At 44.5% G+C, this 20,432-nt stretch overlaps 2 protein-coding genes across 19 annotated transcripts in view; one reads left to right on the forward strand and one right to left on the reverse strand.

Moving 5' to 3' along the window:
* LOC308147501 (NACHT, LRR and PYD domains-containing protein 3-like) overlaps positions 1-20,432 on the reverse strand; it is an 835,749-nt gene that overhangs the window by 635,613 nt on the left and 179,704 nt on the right. For 13 of the 18 annotated variants that reach the window (XM_080519688.1, XM_080519687.1, XM_080519690.1 and 10 more), the window contains 5 exons: positions 15,170-15,352; positions 14,699-14,881; positions 11,405-11,572; positions 10,960-11,142; positions 8,529-8,711 (listed from right to left, as the gene is read on the reverse strand). In XM_080519688.1, coding sequence (XP_080375814.1) covers positions 8,529-8,711; positions 10,960-11,142; positions 11,405-11,572; positions 14,699-14,881; positions 15,170-15,352 — 900 coding nt within the window. Of the gene's footprint in view, positions 1-8,528; positions 8,712-10,959; positions 11,143-11,404; positions 11,573-14,698; positions 14,882-15,169; positions 15,353-16,387; positions 16,562-17,369; positions 19,216-19,321; positions 19,525-19,661; positions 19,782-20,432 lie in introns of all 18 variants that reach the window. The other 5 variants (XM_080519684.1, XM_080519685.1, XM_080519689.1 and 2 more) reach the window with 5 other exon arrangements.
* The window catches only part of LOC308147500 (uncharacterized protein), a 1,504,609-nt gene that overhangs the window by 348,381 nt on the left and 1,135,796 nt on the right, over positions 1-20,432 (forward strand).

The following is a 20,432-nucleotide window of genomic DNA, read 5'->3' on the forward strand; positions in this document are numbered from 1 at the left end:
AAAAAGCACATCAAAACTTAAAGGAATAGTGTGCTATGACTTCTACATGTGGGCAGTTTAGGACAGAATGACTGTGAGGTGAGCAGAAGCAGCTTTTCCATCAGAAGTCCAGTAAATGTGGTGAAACCATGGTGAGGCTCTGTCATGGTACTTCACACACTTCATGATGGATATTTCTAACCATGATGGGACTTGAACCCTCAACCTTCTCATCCGAAGTCAGACACCATGTGGAATTAAAAAGACAATAAAGCTCCAGATGGATCAGAACTGCTGGAGTGAAACATGAAGTCCTTCAGGAAAGGAGGAGAACGCCGCCACTAGAAGTGGAGATATTTTCAGGATTGTTACGTTACACTAAACAATAAAAGCTCACATCTTGTTTTGCTGTTGTATAGAAAACATTTAAAGTCACATACAAATTGTTTTCACCAAAGTGGTGAAAGAGGTTCTAAAGGAAGCATCAGTGCTATGCTCTGGTAAAGAAGGTTCTAAAGGAAGCATCAGTGCTATCCTATGCTAAAGGAGGTTCTAAAGGAAGCATCAGTGCTATCCTATGCTAAAGGAGGTTCTAAAGGAAGCATCAGTGCTATCCTATGCTAAAGGAGGTTCTAAAGGAACCAACGAGTCTCCTTTCCTTTGCTTATTGAGAATTCAGTCAGTCCTTATCATGGCCGCGACACAAAACACTTCCAGGGTTCAGTGAAAGTCGATAGATGAGGAGTGAGGAGGGACATTTCAGACGTACCCAAAGTCTTGTTTGAAATTTAACATAAAGGCACTGACCGCGGTTGAACAGAGCGCTGACCGCCTGACGGCGCACAGCGCACCCACACCATGGCGCGAGCCGCACCCATGGTTGACGCTATTCTGCAAATTGAAAGCTCCAACGCAATGCAGCTTTCAAATCCCACCACTCCCAGTTTCAGAAGTTTAGGTTGTTTATATTTACTGAAATCAGGAAGTAACAAGATGCCATAGTCCATGAAGCTCCTAATATGTTGGAAACTGAGTTGAGGAATTTCCAAAACCTTCCTGTGTTTTCGTCCGGTTTCAAACAGGGGACCTTTTGCGTGTGAAGCAAACGTGATAACCACTACACTACAGAAACTCTTGTATAGTAAACATTTAAAATCACATACAAAGTGTGCCGGTTAGCTCAGTTGGTCAGAGTGTGGTGCTAATAACACCAAGGTCATGGGTTCAATCCCCATACTGGCCACATGAAGCTTCATGAAACACTGTCTTTACTTTCTGATGGCGCTGTCTCTTTAACAAACATTTAAAACCAGCAGTTTCAGTCAGGGCCAGCAGTAACAAAATACCCCCCTCCCCCACACACATTATGTCCTACAGTAAAAACACAATGTAAGGCCACTACTATGCATCAGGACTTAATCCACACCAACATGACAGCTGATCAACAAGCACAACACATCAAGACTCCACTGAGCAGCTTCACCATCACATCATTCTCCAGTGTTTCCAACAGGTTGACACACGACTGTCATGCATGCACACTTTGTCTGTGTCACCATTGTATGGGAAACACCACTTTACAATCAAAAACACCACCAAATGCCAACAGCAGCACCAATCTAATCCAGAGAAAGTCAAAAACAAACTAGCATCACCATCACTTGTAGATTAAATCATCCTGCTGTAAAATGCTGCACAAAGACTTTGTTGGTCTGAGTTCGCTCATCATTTCTGTGTCGGTCTTCTTCTACTCACAATTTATATTTTTTCTGCAAACAGGCACCTTGAAAAAGTTCCCCAAAGCAGATCTTCAATCGTATCATGATCTTGATGTTAAATCAGCCTCCATCACTCCAGAATAGCAGATAATAACAGAGTCATCACCTCCTGCCCATGAGCCAATCAGACAAGCTCATTTCAATGACCACACCCAGACCAGCACTAGAAACTCTGCTGGTCCTAAAGCGTTCTGTCAATAACACATCAGAATCTGATTGGCTGATGATACTGTCACTCCACATTTTAAGCCAATAGCAGCGTCCAGCTTCCATCAGAGGTTAGCAATGAAGCTAATGCTAGCCCCAGCAGAGGAAAGGAGCTGTGATGTGTTCAGAGGACATAGGAGATTTGACCTCCACACAATAGAACCAGTCGTCTTCTGGATAAAGTCGATAAAGTCACTAAGTGATTTCAGACACAGATTTTAGCATCACTTTTTAATTATTATTAAAAAAAAAGAGAAATCATTTTTGACAGGGCTAGCAGTGCTAGACCTGCTGCCCCTGACTGCACATCACTGTTTAAAACACACTCCACTGCTTCAGTCCTTCAGTGTCAACCTTCAAACCAACAGTGCCATCTGGTGGTGAGAAAATAAAGAAGTGGTTCATGAGGCTTCATTGAGCATCACTACTTGTGAGTATCTCCACTGTCACAGCAGACTGGGGTTCACTGTCCTGATGGGAGTTCAGGGGTTTTAGTGGTGGATTGCTCACACTGCATTATAAATGTCTGTATTGTAATTATTGTAGTCTGAGAACAACATCATCCACTGGACTTAACATTTCTCTTTGCTTTTGCTTGTTGAGAAAATCATTTGAGTGTAGAACATGAGCACTCATTGTTTCATCACACCCAGACTCTCTGTGGTTGATTGTTGAACATTTGTTCTTCAAGAATCAAGGCTCCTTGTAGGATCTTCTTCCCACTGAGGTCCTTGTTCAGCTCCATGGGGGACATGAAAGTCCACTTAAAGGAATTCTTTCAATGAAATTAAATTAAAGGAATTGCATGTGTTTATATATGTACTTGGAGGACAGACGCTGCAACGTTTTAATTTTTAAGTTCAGAGGCTTTTTTTGTGTTTTTCATCAAACCCCCGTCCACTTTGAATGGGAGGTTTTTCAATTTTCTTTTTATTTTAATAAAGTGACGGCACATTATTCCGGAATGTTCTGAATGCTTTGATGTACTCCATGCACCCAAGCTAACATGCTAACATGTTTTTTTTGTTTCGTTTTATTTAACATGCTAATATATATGTGAGCTGTTGGAATTCGTTCCTGTGTTCCCCTGAATTCCTGCGTGTTCGTTTGATCCAGGAGAGGCAGAAACAGAGTTAATTTCTTCAACAGTGAATTTAATAATCACACAAACAAGAGATTCCAAAAATCCACATCAGATTACATAATGCATATAGAATGCTACAAAATCTACAATATACCATATATCAGAGATTGCATAATACGAGCTGGGACCGTTCTTCCTTGCAGACCCAAATGTGCAGGCCGGGTTTACAATGAAGAAGGAAACAACTGCAATGGGAGGTTCATATTAATACATTTACATACACCACCTCAACCTCACATTGGTCAGTTCCTCATGATGTATGTGTTGCTATGGTGATGTTGTTATTCCTTTGTCTCCAAAACTGCTTCAAACTGGTTTTTCTCAGAGGTCCACATTCTGTGGGACAAAGTGACCTCTGACCTCTTATCTGTTGATCCAATCTTACCTTGACCATGTTTTTGCAAGTAGAGCACTGAGGAGACATCGCCAACTAACTTGGAATGTCCCTGAACATGGATTTATAGCTTTGTTTTCCCAACTTGAGCAGTGGGAGAAACTCCAGCTGTGTAGAAACACAACTGAATACAATATGTTCAGTTGTCACACAGAAAACAAATGTTTCACCACTATATTCCTTCAGAGCTAATGTATGCTATGTGAAGCTGTTTCAATAAACTATTAGTAATAGCAGCAGAAAATAATGTTAATAGTGAAAAAGTATCAATAAACTACCAACTAGAGCTACACTCGGTAGAGCACAGATCTTCAGCAACGCCACATTTCTTTAAGGAACCGAGTTAGCATTGCTAGCATGATATCTATGAGCTCATGTCAATAATAACTAGGTAGACCAGCTAGTATAACACTGAGCAGGGAGCATCTCCATGGCAACAGATGCTGATCTCCTTTGATCTCCATGAGAAGCCTCTCTCATCTGAATTGAATCCACAGGAGGTAATGAGACATTGATGGACTCTGCTGCTCTCTGATTATGTAACTAAACACACCTGTGAGCTACAAGCTTTAAATACTGGAGTTTCAATCACAGCAGGAGGTCATAACTCAAGGGTTTTGGTCCAGAAGTATCAAATCATTTCTATGAGTTCAGGTGTCTTTAAGGAAGCCTGACTGGTGGACAGAATGACAACATTGCTGGATTCAAATGTTTGTCACTGACATTGTTTGAAAGCTGTAAGTCGTCACAAGAGCTTTTGAAATGTTGTGCTGAGTGGTTCAGGCCATGTACTTGAAATCCATTGGGTTCAAATCCTGCCGACAACACTTCCCAACAAGGAGTGAGTCACATTGTCACGTTGTCGACACCTCACCCTGTGAGGACGTTCCCTCTGACCAAGTTCTTCCAAAGCTTCTTCAACTTGTGGATAAAGCAAGAGAAGCAAGTTTTGTTGTGAAGGAGAAGTTTCACTAAACCTCAGCAGGGATTTTCTCTTCCCAGTGAGAAAACAAGGCCTGTAAGAAAGTGTAAGTCCAGTGAAATAGAAAGTACAGAGCCTTACCTTACTGTCAGCCTCGTTGACTTGTTGTCTCCTCTGGCCTCAGCTGCACCTCGACACCCTGTCCATGAAAATCACCAACAGAAGGCTGACAAGTTGAAGCTCACATTGTGTTGAACTTGTGTCTATTTTTCAGCAGCTGTTGCTTGATTGTCCTTCTCTCCTCCGAACAATGAATCCAAGTGCTATTGTTTCTTTTAAAATGAGGCTTTCTGCAATATCAGCTGTTCTTGTGATGATGTCATGGTTCTGAAAGAGTTCTGGTTCTGCTCCTGTTTCCATAGAAACTGTGGATGTAGCTTCTAAATAGTTTCCACAATGTGAGCAAGTCACAGTCAACCGTGGTCCTGAAGGTCTTCAGTGGAGGATTTTACACTCGTCCCTCATCACTACAGAACAAGTAGCCTGATGTCTGCTTTTCCTGTCAAATCGCGTCCCTGCATCACATGACTTCTCAGCAAATTAGGTCTTTCTGCGTCCTGTTCTATTCAGCTTTGTAGGTCAATTAATATGCAAGATGTACTCAATAATCTTCCTCATCTGATTGTATCGAACGTGTATTATTTTTAACCCAGCAACCAATGACAGATCGAGCGCAAGTTCACATTGGAAATGTATTTGTCAGCCAGCTCCCGCTCCCCACCCCTCCCCCTGCTCCAGAGAGTCAGATACTCAGTGAGAGTCAGTCTGTTTACAGTAGCTGCAGCCGAGAACTTCGCCCAGTTTGTAGCATTGGTAGTTTCCTGCTGTAAAATGCTGCACAAAGCCTTTGTTGGTCTGAGTTCACTCATCATTTCTGTGTCGGTCTTCTTCTACTCACAATTTACATTTTTTCTGTAAACAGGCACCTTGAAAAAGTTCCCCAAAGCAGATCTTCAATCGCATCATGATCTTGATGTTAAATCAGCCTCCATCACTCCAGAGTAGCAGATAATGACAGAGTCATCACCTCCTGCCCATGAGCCAATCAGACAAGCTCATTTCAATGACCACACCCAGACCAGCACTAGAAACTCTGCTGGCCCTAAAGCGTTCTGTCAATAACACATCAGAATCTGATTGGCTGATGATACTGTCACTCAACATTTTAAGCCAATAGCAGCGTCCAGCTTCCATCAGAGGTTAGCAATGAAGCTACTGCTAGCCCCAGCAGAGGAAAGGAGCTGTGATGTGTTCAGAGGACATAGGAGATTTGAGCTCCACACAATAGAACCAGTCGTCTTCTGGATAAAGTTGCTAAAGTCACTAATTGATTCCAGACACAGACTTAAGAATCACTTTTTAATTGTGGAAAAAAGAAAAATTATTTTTGACAGGGTGAGCACACCACTGAAAGCACACCACTGTGTCTAAATATACTTCAGTAAAACTTGGTCCCTATGTATGATATATCTATATATATATTTGGGACATGATCATACAAGTTTCAGAGTTATTCATACACCGGTACAAACAATCTTTAACGACAGCTGCACCGGGAAGGAAGCCTCGCTAGCAGCAGTTAGCAACAAGTTGCTAGTGCCTTTTCATTTGATTACGGTAACAAGTCTTACCTTCTATGTTGATATCCACGGAGAAATAGCGGCAGGTAAGAAGGAGCGGCAAGGAGCTCCAAAGACAGAGCCGAGACCGTGATTGGTTCTGATGACGTCACGCCACGCAGCTCCATGATTGGTCGTTGAAGACGCCGTCTCCTGATTGGTTGAAGATGATCCAGGACTGCAATTTGCTCGCGGGGACATTTGATTGGGAGTTGAAAGATAGAGCAGGCATCGTGATTGGTTTCAATAAGATGATGCTGCAAATGTAATTGGCCTCGGCAGGACTTTTTTCTACCAAATGTCGCGTAGCGGAACCTTTCGTAATGTCTGGACTATCAGCTGCTACTTTTTTCACACTCTTTAAACTCAGCGGCTTAAACAATGATGCTAATTTATGGATTTTTAAAGGCAAACTGGCTTCGTGCCGAAGATACATGGATGATGCATTTAGGTGCATCACATAACTCTGACTTGACCAATCCTCTCCTCACAATCACAACCAGCAAATACTTTATGACCTGAGATGAAACCCTCAGTGTTTGTGTATTTTTGCAGTAATTCACTTGCCCTCCCTCCCTCCCTCTCTTTCCCTCCAGTCCAGTCCGTCACCCACCATGGAAGCAGTGTTTAAAACTTGTTTATTTTTAAAAAAGAAGAAGAAAAAACCTGCAATCCCACAGTGAAATTCATGCCCTGTTACAACGTGGACACATGTACTGATAGACAAGTGTTTGTACTGTATATGTACAAATATATATATTCTTTTTAAATCTGGTGGGTGCAGCTTATGTTCATTTATTAAAAACAGTGTACACTGTACTGTCTGTGGTCCATACTGACGTGATCATCGACAACATCAACATCTTTCACAATTACACACTTAAATCACGCAGTACATTATATTACTGTATATTACTGTACAGGCAGAACATTTCCTAAAAACTCAAATCAACTAGTTTTCAGCAAACTGCACCATGATCCTGTCCTGTCAATTCCTCCATGACCCAGGTTCCTCCATGTCAAGACCAAGACACAATGAGACGTGACTGGAACACCAACGGTCTCTGTCCATGCTCTGTCCACTCTCTGTGCTGTGGACACATCCTCAGGTGATGGAGGTGAAGGTGGAGAACAGCTTGATGGAGTGTTGACCAGCTCCTGCTCCACTTTACACAAGCTGGAAAAGTCCCACACACACCAGGTCCCTCTTTGAAGGTTCCAGAGTCTCATTGTCCTCTGAAGGACACTTGTTAAGGTCCAACATGAAGGAACGGGATTCAAACCTCAACAAAGAATTTAGACAAACAACAAAACATCTCTACAGCTTCCAATGAACCAACACATGAAGAGGAGGAGGAGGAGGAGGAGGAAGAGGAAGAGGAGGAGGAGGAGGAGGAGCAGGAGGAGGAGGAGGAGGAGAAGGAGGAGAAGGAAGAGCAGGAGGAGGAGGAGGAGGAGGAGGAGGAGGAACCCTGGTTCGATGCTGGACTCTCTCAGCTCTTCACACTGCACCACTGACACTCAGCAGATCTTCTGGTGGTTCCTCTGTCGCTCACTGCTGGATGAAGCTCTGCTGTCCTCAGTGGACCTTCAGGACACACAGCGTCCTCTCTGGTCTACCTCCACCTCCACCTGCAGAGAGAAGAGAGGTCAGAGGTCAGAGGACATGAGGACAGAGGTCAGAGGACATGAGGACAGTCTCTGAGGAGCAGCCAGGACTTCAGTCCTGTCCACAGCAGCAGCTCAGAGCTCATGAAGGACCACCACTGTCAGACCAACACAACCAGCCTGTGGCTCCTCTGATTGGCTGACTGTGTCCTCTGCTGTCCAATCCTGAAGCTGCTCAGCGTTGTCCTCTCACAGCCTCACTGAGACGTCCAACACTGGATCTTTGTTCTCACACTAACTGTGTTTAGTAGAAACCTGCTGGAAGTAGCAGGGACTCACTCCAACATCTACTGACCAGAGAGTCTGTAGGCTGCAGTCTGGACTCTTCTGAAGACCAACCAGCTGCTTCACATCTGGATCCTTAAGCTTGTTGGAATGCAGGTCGAGCTCCTTCAGGTGGGAGGGGTTGGACTTCAGAGCTGAGGCCAGAGAAGAACAGCTGATCTTTGACAACCTGCAGCCCCTCAACCTGAATAAAGAGAGAAAGCATGAGAATGAATGAGGAGAACCAATCAGATGTGTTGATGGAGAAATGAGCAGCTCCTCATTACTGAGTCCTGATCAATGAGCTGTTCTGTTGTTGTGGATCTTCATCATCACACTCATCATCCTCATGTCAGCACAACCTTCACACTCCTCCTCATGTCCACACACATCAGTAAGAAGCTGCTGAGCTCAGTCCATCTCTCACTGCAGGACCAGAGTCTCACATCACTAACATTCCTCCTTCTACAACAGTAACAGACAGTCAACTGACCTCAGAGTCTCCAGACTACAGAGTGGACTCTCCAGAAAACCACACAGCTGCTCAACTCCTGAATCCTGGAGCTGATTGAAGCTCAGGTCCAGATGTTTCAGATGTTTTAGGAGGGAGGGGTTGGACTTCAGAGCTGAGGCCACAGAAGAACAGCTGATCTCTGACAAACTGCAGTCAAACAACCTGAATAAAGAGAGAAAGAAGTGAGATTAGAGGACAAAGTGTGATGTTGAAGTCATTGAGAGTGAAGAAGGTTCAGACTGGAAGAGTTTAGAAATGTAAAGTCCAAACAGCTGAAGGACCAGGAGGAGAAGAGTCTCATCAACATGCTGATCACTAACATGCTGCAGAGCTCAGTCCACCTCTGTCCTCCAACATCTGGACCTGGACACACACACACACACACACACACACACACACACACACACACACACACACACACACACACACACACACACACACACACACACACACACACACACACACACACACACACAGTGTTGTGATTGGTCAGACTGAAGCCAAAAGGGGGCGGGGTTAATGCTGTGCACCTGCAGACCACAGAGAGGAGAGTCGGAGGAGTAAAGGTGAAAAAAGAGAGCAGTTCTATTGGAGATGGATTTTATTGCCCCTGGAAGTCAGAGCAAGTGGCAGAAGAGCTGCTTTGGACTTTTGATGAGTTTCACTGGAAGATTGATGAATTAGTGGACAAAAGGACGTCTGAAGTCTCTGGCAGCACGACTGTAAGTCCTGTGAATTTAAGTGACTGTAATTCCACAGTAGAAAAAAGGCTTCAGAGGTTTTTATAAAGGTAAAAGGTTGAAGGTATTGACTGGATAGTTTTTCATTATTTAGGTGTTTGTTGGGTTGTTTAGTTTGATATAAATTCATTCTAAAATAGTTGTTTAACTCCACAGTTCATTTACAAAAAGCCTTTAATTTATAGTGTGTGATTTACTGTAATTAAATATTTGTTTGCTTTTTAAAGGTCCTTTAAGTAACTGTGTGAATATTTCTCATGGTCTTCTAATAAGAAGGGTCATTTGACTGTCGCCCCCTACTGGTAAACCTTGGTGGTAACTAGCTGCTCACCAACCCGACCCCCCCAGCCTTTAAGTCACAGCTCCTCTAATTCAATTCAGACAATAATACTTTAGAGAGCTGGGCTGCTACATGAGCTGAAATGAGCAGCTGATCATATTCAGAAGAGACTGATGACACTGATCCTTGTTGTTCATTTCTTCTTCTGAAGAAGGTTGGAGCCCCGAGGAAGTGAAAGAAGAAGGAGCTTATTATTGTCACTGATGTGATCTTTGTTCTTCTGGAGAGCTGAATTGATGTGACAGCAAACAGAAGCAGTGTCCAGTGGGAGGACAAGTCAACAGCCAAGCTTACTGGACATCAAGACAACAAGTCCAGTTTGTGTAAAGGAGGACAAAATGCTGCAGCAATTTAAAGTGTATTTAAAAGATGTTAATAGGACTAAGTTACAGTTCAGGGTGAAAACAATGAATTAAATAAGTCCACTGTGATTAAAACTAGACACTCCTATAGATATATTTGATCTTCCTGTGTCTCACATAGAGTCTAAAAGGTTCAAACAAAGTTGGACTTTCCAGGCAGCAGCAATAGTGTGTTACTCTAAAAGGCCAGCAGGGGGCGCATAGTGATTGAAGGCAGTGGAGCCCCCAGGCGGAGTCCTGTACGTACTGCACCTACAATTTATTTGAAGGTATGAACATTTATTTTGAAGGGGTGTTTGCTTTTGTCTCTTCCTGGTGAGCCGTCAGCAGAATGTGTTGCTGGGCTGTTTTCCTCTGTGTTTCTGTACACACCCCCGGGGCTCGCCAACCACCATCTTCTCTGTGCACAGAACGGAAAATCACCCCCCGGCGCTCACAACGCAGACACTGGGGGGAGGGGGGGTATGTGTGGACTATGGTATTGAATCCTGGCGGCGCCACTGATTGGAGGAGCCTCAAAGCTGCACAGAGGCAGCTGCATATTAAATCCTGCAGCCGAGACAAACGCCAGCTCAACCTGTCTGCCTCTTTGTTTCCTGCTACAGGATTTAATGTCACCCTCCATGACACACACTGGGTCAGGGGGGCAACAATGGCAGAGTTAGTGAGAGTTTGGAGCTCCAGCTGGGAGATCAGTGACTCTTCATCCAGGAGAGATCAGCCTGCTTTGAAAGCTGAAGGTGAACATGGAGCCTGTCAGAGCTGGACAGTGAATTGTCCAGTGCAGCACCTTGTTCTTCTACCAAGCTTTGAAATGTGGAGCTCCACACGGCTCTGCCACAGTCACAGGACTAAAGTCTCAGTTTCTCATGGAGATCCTCAGTGTGGATCATCTCATATCAGCCTGATGTCTGACCTTTAGTGGAACACAACTTTCACTGCACACAAACTCATACATGGAGTCTTACTCTAGAGTCTCCAGACTACAAAGTGGACTCTCCAGAAAACCACACAGCTGCTCAACTCCTGAATCCTGCAGCTGGTTCCCACTCAGGTCCAGATGTTTCAGATGTTTCAGGAGGGAGGGGTTGGACTTCAGAGCTGAGGCCACAGAAGAACAGCTGATCTCTGACAAACTGCAGTTCATCAACCTGAATAAAGAGAGAAAGAAGTGAGATTAGAGGACAAAGTGTGATGTTGAAGTCATTGAGAGTGAAGAAGGTTCAGACTGGAAGAGTTTAGAAATGTAAAGTCCAAACAGCTGAAGGACCAGGAGGAGAAGAGTCTCATCAACATGCTGATCACTAACATGCTGCAGAGCTCAGTCCACCTCTGTCCTCCAACATCTGGATCCTCCTCAACTCCTCTCAGTGGTTTGACTTAACAGATTCTCCCTCCAGACAGTGAACTGACCTCAGAGTCTCCAGGTTACAGTTTGGACTCTCCAGTCCAGAACACAGAACCTTCACTGATGAATCCTCCAGGAGGTTGAGACTCAGGTCCAGATGTTTGAGATGGGAGGAGTCAGACTTCAGAGCCGAGGAGATCACTTCACAGTCAGAGAGTTCACATGCAGAAAGACTGTAATGAGACACAGAGAGGACAGACCAAGTCACTCTAACGGTGCGTTCAGGTGACACAAAAGAATTGGAACCAAGAAATGTCAACAATAAATTATATCATTGCAACAATAACAACTGCAGAGGTGCTATTGTTTTTTTCTTCTTTTTCAATCAATCAATAAAATACTTTATTTGTCCCCGACGGGATAATTAAAAGGTCAAATAGTGCAAATATATAAATATATAAATATATAAATAGATCAACAACAGACTACAACTCCATCACCGGTAAATAAATATCAATAATTGTAAAAATTAGATAATAGAAGTGAGTCAGATATAAATAAAACATAGAATGAAGGTCAAAGGTTAAATATGTATTAGCAGGAGGCCAGGCAGTGATCAGAACTGAGTTTTTAGAAAAACCTCTTGTCCTTTTTATTTTGAGACGGGGGGCATGTTGTCGGCTGCTGTAGCTAAAAAGTTACTCATAATCTAACTTAGTTATTCTTAAAAACAAGTAATCAGTCAATGTAATTCAATTACATTTTAAAGAGTAACTAGTAATCAGTAATCGGATTACTTTTTCAAGGTAACTGTGGTAACACTGATGAGTAAAGATCAAAGAAGTCATCAATCTTTCAATGAAAAATAGAATCTGATGCATCAGATCAGGAAATGATAGCAACTTACATCAATCTCATCAAGATATGCTAAAAGTTACATTTAGAATTTTAATTAATAGCTAAATTACTAACAATTAACAGAATTCATTGAAAAAGGTGAAGAATTTCAGAGTTCCTGACATCAAAGAAATTTACATTTCATTCACCCTTGTAACATTAATAAGACAGCAAGTCGTGACAAGTAGCTTCAGTAGGATTCCAAACATTGTCTTCATTTCAAAAGAAAAAAGAAAAACACAGATTGTGTGTGAGGCTCAGAGAATAAAGACAGTGGTTCATGAAGCTGCATTCGGCCTCACTAGAACAAACTCTTCTATTCTATTTAGTCCCGTCACTGTGCTTCACTCCACTGATTTGACTGGTGGCTTCATAAGAAGTCCTGGTCAATGTGAGGCTCTGGCCTCTCCTCTGTCAAGCCTCCTCTCTTTCCTTGCTGCATCCTCAGCCTCCTCAGTGAGGATGTTTACATCCAGTCACAGCTGGAATGATGTCCTGCTGCTGTGGTTGTCTCATGTCCTGTTCTTGCTCACAGTCGTGTCGTGTGAGAGTCTGAGGCACAACTCTGTGACATGGACCAGGACACACACACACACACACACACACACACACACACACACACACACACACACACACACACACACACACACACACAGTGTTGTGATTGGTCAGACTGAAGCCAAAAGGGGGCGGGGTTACTGCAGTGCCCCTGCAGACCACAGAGAGGATTCATATGGTTCTATTGGTGCAGAATTGTGAGTGAGCACTGGGAGACTTTGAGAGCAGGACAATCAATTGTTGGAGCACAAATAGTATTTTGAGAACAAATTAAAATTGTGTGAAGGAAACGTTAAGGTGGAGCGACGACAAATCTATTGTGTTCAGTTCCTCTGCTCTTCTTCACATTCTTCCTCTGTGCAGTCAGACTGTAGCTCTCTCTCTCTCTATCTCTCTCTCTCTCTGTCTCTCTCTCTCTCTCTCTCTCGCTTGCTCTCTCTCTCTCTCTCTCTCTCTCTCTCTCTCTCTCCCCTCTCTCTCTCTCTCTCTCTCCCCTCTCTCTCTCTCTCTCTCTCTCACCTCTCTCTCTCTCTCACCTCTCTCTCTCCCCTCTCTCTCTCTCTCTCTCTCTCTCTCTCTCTCTCTCTCTCTCTCTCTCTCTCTCTCTCATGGAGCCTGTCAGAGGTTGACAGTAGAGCTGCAACAATGAATCCATCAAGTCAATCAAATGTGATGATTACAAGAGTGATCCACTATTCCATGATGGATTGGTTGTTGGTGTGATTTCTGCTCCCTCACCATGTTGCAGAGCCGTTGACTTCACCTTCAGAGCTTTGTCAACGTCTGCTGACTGAAATCAAGTTGAAAAGCTCCACCAGCAGAGAGAGGTGGAGGCAGAGTGGAGGCGGTACAGTAGAAGCTCTGAGGAGTGGAGCGGTAAGAGCCACACCCTGTACTGGGCCACACGTCACTGTGCAGCCACACTATTGAACTGTTCACACACCTTCATGAGGACAACCTGCTGGACCAGGACAACGGACAGCTTGTCCTGGAACATTTCAACTGAGAGACACTAAAGACCAAAACACTTGGTCTGGACCAGAGGATTAGAATATTCAGACGTTGTGGTGTCAGGAGATGAGTTTAGAGATGTGAATGATGGTGCTGCTCTGTGAAGCTCCTCTCCTTTAGTTTCACTTTCCCTTTACAACCGACCAAGAAGCTCCAAGCTGCTCCACCAAGCAAGGTGCTTCTAGAGGATTTATACAAGCTTTGTTCTCACTCTTCTTTCTATTTTGCTCCACACTATTTCATTAAAATGGACTTTATGTTGAGATTGTACTCATTTTCGGTTTCATCTTGTTAAAATACAATTCCATTCCAGACACTGTGACACAACAAAGAACAACTTTGAAGAGTAAATTTAAAGGTTATTATAGCAATATTTTACCAGTCTGGTCACTCAGGATGAAACTGGACTGTATGTGGTCCCTGAAGTAAAGTAAATATTATTTAATAATTATCTTGTATACATCTTATATACATGTAAATATATGAATATATATTGAATACACCTTTGTATTGATTCAGTTCTGTGCTTTAAATTAACCAAAACATATTTGATGTTTGGTTCGTTCAATATTAGCTGGTTCCACAATTTTAAATGTTTTTCTTTTTTTTTTTAACCGATTCATCAATTAATTAAAAAATAATGGACCGGTTAATGGATTATTTTAATGATTGTCAGTTGCAGCCCTGGTGGACAGTGAATTGTCCAGTGCAGCACCTTGTTCTTCTGCCAAGCTTTGAAATGTGGAGCTCCACACGGCCCTGCCACAGTGACAGGACTAAAGTCTCAGTTTCTCATGGAGATCCTCAGTGTGGATCATCTCATATCAGCCTGATGTCTGACCTTTAGTGGAACACAACTTTCACTGCACACAAATTCAAACATGGAGTCTTACTCTAGAGTCTCCAGACTACAGAGTGGACTCTCCAGAAAACCACACAGCTGCTCAACTCCTGAATCCTGCAGCTGATTCTCACTCAGGTCCAGATGTTTCAGATGTTTCAGGAGGGAGAGGTTGGACTTCAGAGCTGAGACCACAGAAGAACAGCTGATCTCTGACAAGCTGCAGCTCCACAACCTGAATAAAGAGAGAAAGCATGAGAATGAATGAGGAGAACCAATCAGATGTGTTGATGGAGAAATGAGCAGCTCCTCATTACTGAGTCCTGATCAATGAGCTGTTCTGTTGTTGTGGATCTTCATCATCACACTCATCATCCTCATGTCAGCACAACCTTCACACTCCTCCTCATGTCCACACACATCAGTAAGAAGCTGCTGAGCTCAGTCCATCTCTCACTGCAGGACCAGAGTCTCACATCACTAACATTCCTCCTTCTACAACAGTAACAGACAGTCAACTGACCTCAGAGTCTCCAGACTACAGAGTGGACTCTCCAGAAAACCACACAGCTGCTCAACTCCTGAATCCTGCAGCCGGTTGTCACTCAGGTCCAGATGTTTCAGATGTTTCAGGAGGGAGGGGTTGGACTTCAGAGCTGAGGCCACAGAAGAACAGCTGATCTCTGACAAACTGCAGCTCTTCAACCTGAATAAAGAGAGAAAGAAGTGAGATTAGAGGACAAAGTGTGATGTTGAAGTCATTGAGAGTGAAGAAGGTTCAGACTGGAAGAGTTTAGAAATGTAAAGTCCAAACAGCTGAAGGACCAGGAGGAGAAGAGTCTCATCAACATGCTGATCACTGGTACTGTGGGCCCCCCCACAACAGTTCCATTCACATCCAGAGTACAAACCACACACTCACACACACACACACACACACACACACACACACACACACACACACACACACACACACACACACACACACTTCCACTCCTCATTGATGAGATTTGCTGCTAATTTTTCTTATTTTCTGCTTTTGTTCTGTCAATTATCATAATCATGTTGTTTTTTTGTTATTGTTTTTTTTTGGTCTTTTCTTTTTTCTTTCCTTTCTTTGTTTTTTATACTTTTGTTTTTGCTTTTGTTATAATTGTTGTGGTTATTTTGGTTTTTGCTCTGTTGTTGCTCAGGCTGGTTTAATCTCATGGCAGTTGGAAAATATTTGGATCACTGTGATTAATGTATTATTAAAAAAAATCTAATGTAGCACTAACAAGGGTATTGTACGTATCTCCCCACCAAGTCTATCTCTGTCTTTCCTCTCCTCTCCTCTCCTCTCCTCTCCTCTCCTCTCCTCTCCTCTCCTCTCCTCTCCTCTCCTCTCCTCTCCTCTCCTCTCCTCTCCTCTCCTCTCCTCTCCTCTATCCTTTCACCCCAACCTGTCTGCAGAATTCCTCCACCTCTGACTCTGGTTTCTGCAAAGTTTCTCTCTGTTGGAGGAGTTTTTCTTTCCACAGTCACAAACACACCTGCTTGCTCATGTGGATATGTTGGGCTTTTCTATTTTCTCTATAAAAGCACATTGGAATGACTGTAATGTATTTAAAAATGTCTTTTTTTTAATAAAAAATAACATGCTGATCACTAACATACTGTACAGCTCAGTCCACCTCTGTCCTCCAACATCTGGATCCTCCTAAACTCCTCAACAGATTCTCCCTCCAGACAGTGAACTGACCTCAGAGTCTCCAGGTTACAGTTTGGACTCTCCAGTCCAGAACACAGAACCTTCACTGATGAATCATCCAGCTGGTTCCTGCTCAGGTCCAGAAGTTTGAGATGGGAGGGGTCAGACTTCAGAGCTGAGGAGATCACTTCACAGTGAGGACCAGAGAGGTTACAGTCAGGAAGTCTGTAATGAGACACAGAGAGGACAGGACATTGTTATGAGGTCACTTTGTTGGACATCAGAGCTTCAGATCATCTTCTCTGGGTTTGACTTTGGCTTCATGTGGACGTGAAGGAGAGAACATGGAGTTCCACATGTTGAGTTCATGTCTTCAGTTCAACATGTGGAAGTGAAGCTGTGGAGTGGAGCTGGACGTCCTGCTACTTGTTTATATTCAACGTCCTCTGGACGAGGGTTACGACATTGAAAGGTACAAGATCAAAGATCCTGATCGTCAGCAATTCTTTGTGATATTTTATTATTTCAGTCTGGACATTTGTCAGATGATTGTTCTTCTACTAGAACCACTGAAGATCCAAAATATCAGTTTTACTGAGTGCAGATTCATGTAAATATTTCTCTTCTTAAAGCAGCAGGTGACATGTTTAGTAAATCATTCTATTTCTGACTGTATTTCATTTCTTTCTTAGCAGGACGAGGAAGAAGATTCACTGAATTGATCTTTGTTCACGTCATTCTGAGTTTCTTTATCTGATTTTTAAAATTCTAAAATCAAATGACTTTAATCAAAATGATCATTTTGGTCTTTTTCTGGATTTTTCTCATCATCAGATCTCATGAAGAGAAATAAAGCGTCAGTGATCTGATCTTCATCATCAAGATGATCAGTACATCCACAGTGGGACTCACAGTGCTGAGCCACATGTTTCTTCATGACAGATCATTGAGGAACATCTGCACAGAGGAACTGCAGGAACTACTTTCTACAAACATCACTGAGACATGTGACCATGAAGACATGTGGACTCACCGAGCCTCCCTGCAGTTCCTCACAGCTGGGATCAGCCTCCATCGTCCCTCCTCTGAGGTCTGGTACTTCTCCAGGTCCAACTCCTCCAGGACCTGGTCTGACATCTGCAGCATGTAGGCCAGAGCTGAGCAGTGGATCTCAGAGAGGTTCTTCTCTGATCTGTTCTCTGACTTCAGGAAGTCTCGGATGTCCTGATGGACTGAGACGTCCTTCATCTCTGTGAGACAGTGGAAGATGTTGATGCTTCTGTCAGGAGACATTTCTTCACTGTCGATCTTCTTCAGGTTCTGGATGACTCTCTGGATGGTTCCTGGTCTGATCTCTGTCCGACCCAGCAGACCCTCTAAGAGTCTCTGGTTGGACTCCAGAGAGAGACCATGAAGGAAGCGGACAAACAGGTCCAGGTGGCCGTTCTGACTTCTGAGGGACTTCTGCAGGACTTTCTGCAGGAAGATGTCCAGAGATGGGAAGACATCATTGTTTCTGAATAACTGAGACACTATGTAAGAAAATGTCTTTGGTTTGTGTCCCCAGTCCTTTCCAATGAAGGTGTTCAGTTCTTCGGTCTTCCTGCTGGTGAAACAGTGGAACAAGTCGACTGCAGCCAGAAACTCCTGAACACTCAGATGGACGAAGCTGTAGACGGGTTTCTGGAAGATCACAGACTCTCTCTTGAAGATCTGAGTACAAATTCCAGAGTGCAGCGAGGCCTCAGTCACATCCAGACCACACTGCTCCAGGTCTTCTTGGTAGAACATGATGTTTCCTTTCTCCAGATGTACTAAGGCCAGCCTGCCCAGCTTCAGAAGAACCTCCCTGTCAGCCTCCGTCAGCTCCTGTGGACCCGTCTCATGTCCTTCATGGTACTTGAGCTTCTTCCTGTGTGTCTGAACCAGCAGGAAGTGGGAGTACATGTCAGTCAGGGTCTGGGGCAGCTCTCCTCTCTGCTCTGTGGTCAACATGTGCTCCAGAACGGTGGCAGTGATCCAGCAGAAGACTGGGATTCCACACATGATGTGGAGGCTCCTGGAGGTCTGGATGTGGGAGATGATTCTGCTGCTCAGCCCCTCATCACTCAGCCTCCTCCTGAAGTACTCCTCCTTCTGGGCGTCAGTGAAGCCTCGCACTTCTGTCAGTCTGTCCACACATGACGGAGGGATCTGATTGGCTGCCGCCGGTCGGGAAGTGATCCAGACCTGAGCCGAGGGCAGCAGATTCCCCCGGATGAGGTTTGTGAGCAGCAGACCCACCGAAGACTGGTGTGAGACGTGGACCACCTGCTGGGAGCTGCTGAAGTCCAGAGGAAGTCTGCTTTCATCCAGACCGTCAAAGATGAAGAGCAGCCTGCAGACCGCCAGCTCCTCTGCCGTCACCTTCTGTAAGGCCGGATGGAAAACCTGGAGCAGCGTGAGAAGACTGTAGGGCTGCTCTCTGATCAGGTTCAGCTCCCTGAAGGAGAGCACCACCAGCACCCCCACGTCCTGGTTCTCCAGGCCCTCGGCCCAGTCCAGACTGAACTTGTGCACCGAGAAGGTCTTTCCACTGCCGGCCACGCCGCTGGTCACAACCACTCGGATGTGTCTGTGCTGCTCAGCCGAGGCTCTGAAGAGGTCCTGACACCTGATGGACGTGTCCTGGAGGCTCTGCTTCCTGGACGCCGTCTCCAGCTGGTTCAGCTCCGGTTCCCTCTGGAGCTCCTCACTGTGTCCCTCTGTGATGTGGAGCTCAGTGAAGATCCTGTTGAGGAGGGTTCCTCCTCCTGCTTCCTCACTTCCTTCAACCACACGTTCACATCTGCTCCTCAGACTCTGCTTGTGTTCCTCTAGAACCTTCTGCAGACCAGCACCTGCTCAGAGACCACAACAACAATCAGACTGACCACAAACCAGCAGCAACACAACAAGTCCAGTGAAGACAGACGAGTCCCTCAGCAGACACGTGTCCACTCTTACTGGGTGCAGCTCTGCTTCTGGATCTTTCTGCACACTGAGGACAGCAGGAGGCTCCTGATGAACCACCCTGGTCCCAGTGTGAGCTGCTGCACCGTCTGCAGACCTGGTGTCCACAGCTCCACCAGACTGGGTCCTTCAGGACGTCCTGACACAGAGGACAGCAGGACGGCTGCTGCTCAACGCCGTCACTCCTCTTCTTCTCTCTGTGGACACCAAGCAACGTTCACTGAGCGACACAACACAAAGATCCAGCTTCAAAATACTGGAACTGAACCTGAGAGGGAGCAAAACTTCTGTCACTCTGGTTTTGAGGAGATGAAAGGAACAAAGAGTTTCTTACTTTGTGTCTGAAGGTCCAGGTTCACCTCTGAAGTTTGGTGGATGATCATTGGACCGGTCACTCTTCATAGACAACCTGCTGGATACTGAAGACCCTGCTGTGTGTCTGAGCTTCTGACCTCTACACACACACACACACACACACACACACACACACACACACACACACACACACACACACACACACACACACACACACACAGTGAAGAGGAGTCAAGTGGATTCTCTTTATTACTTCAAACACGTCAACAGTTCACATGTCAAACATTTCAACCAGCGATGATCCGTCACTTTCTAATTTCTTCCCAACCCGTCACCTCACACTGCCCCCATCCGTCACAAAACACCGTCCCCTTACTCTCTTCTAATGTGAGGAGGACAAGCAGCCACATCAAGCCAGGAGTTTCATCTAGAATAAAGAAGAGGAATGTTCCTGAAAGGCCCAGTCAGTCACCAGATCTCAATCCAACAGAGCCTGAATTTCACCTGTTCCACATGAAACGTGGGTTAGAAAGGCCCACAAAGCAACATCCAGTGAAAGGAGCTGCAGTGAAGCCTGAAGAGCATTCAAATAGAGGAAACCCAGCGAGCGCCTGGTGACGTCATGACTTCACACTTTCACACCGTCATTGCCTGCAAAGGCTTTTCAACAAGTGTGAGAGATGAATGTTGGATTTTCTCTTATTTCATTGGTTCAGTGACTTTTGAGCCCCTGACATGAAGGGATTGTGTTTAAAAAGACTTTAGTTGCTCACATTGTTATGTGATGTTT

The sequence above is a fragment of the Blennius ocellaris genome (genome assembly GCF_963422515.1).
Source record: "Blennius ocellaris genome assembly, chromosome: 24".
Lineage (NCBI taxonomy): Eukaryota > Metazoa > Chordata > Actinopteri > Blenniiformes > Blenniidae > Blennius > Blennius ocellaris.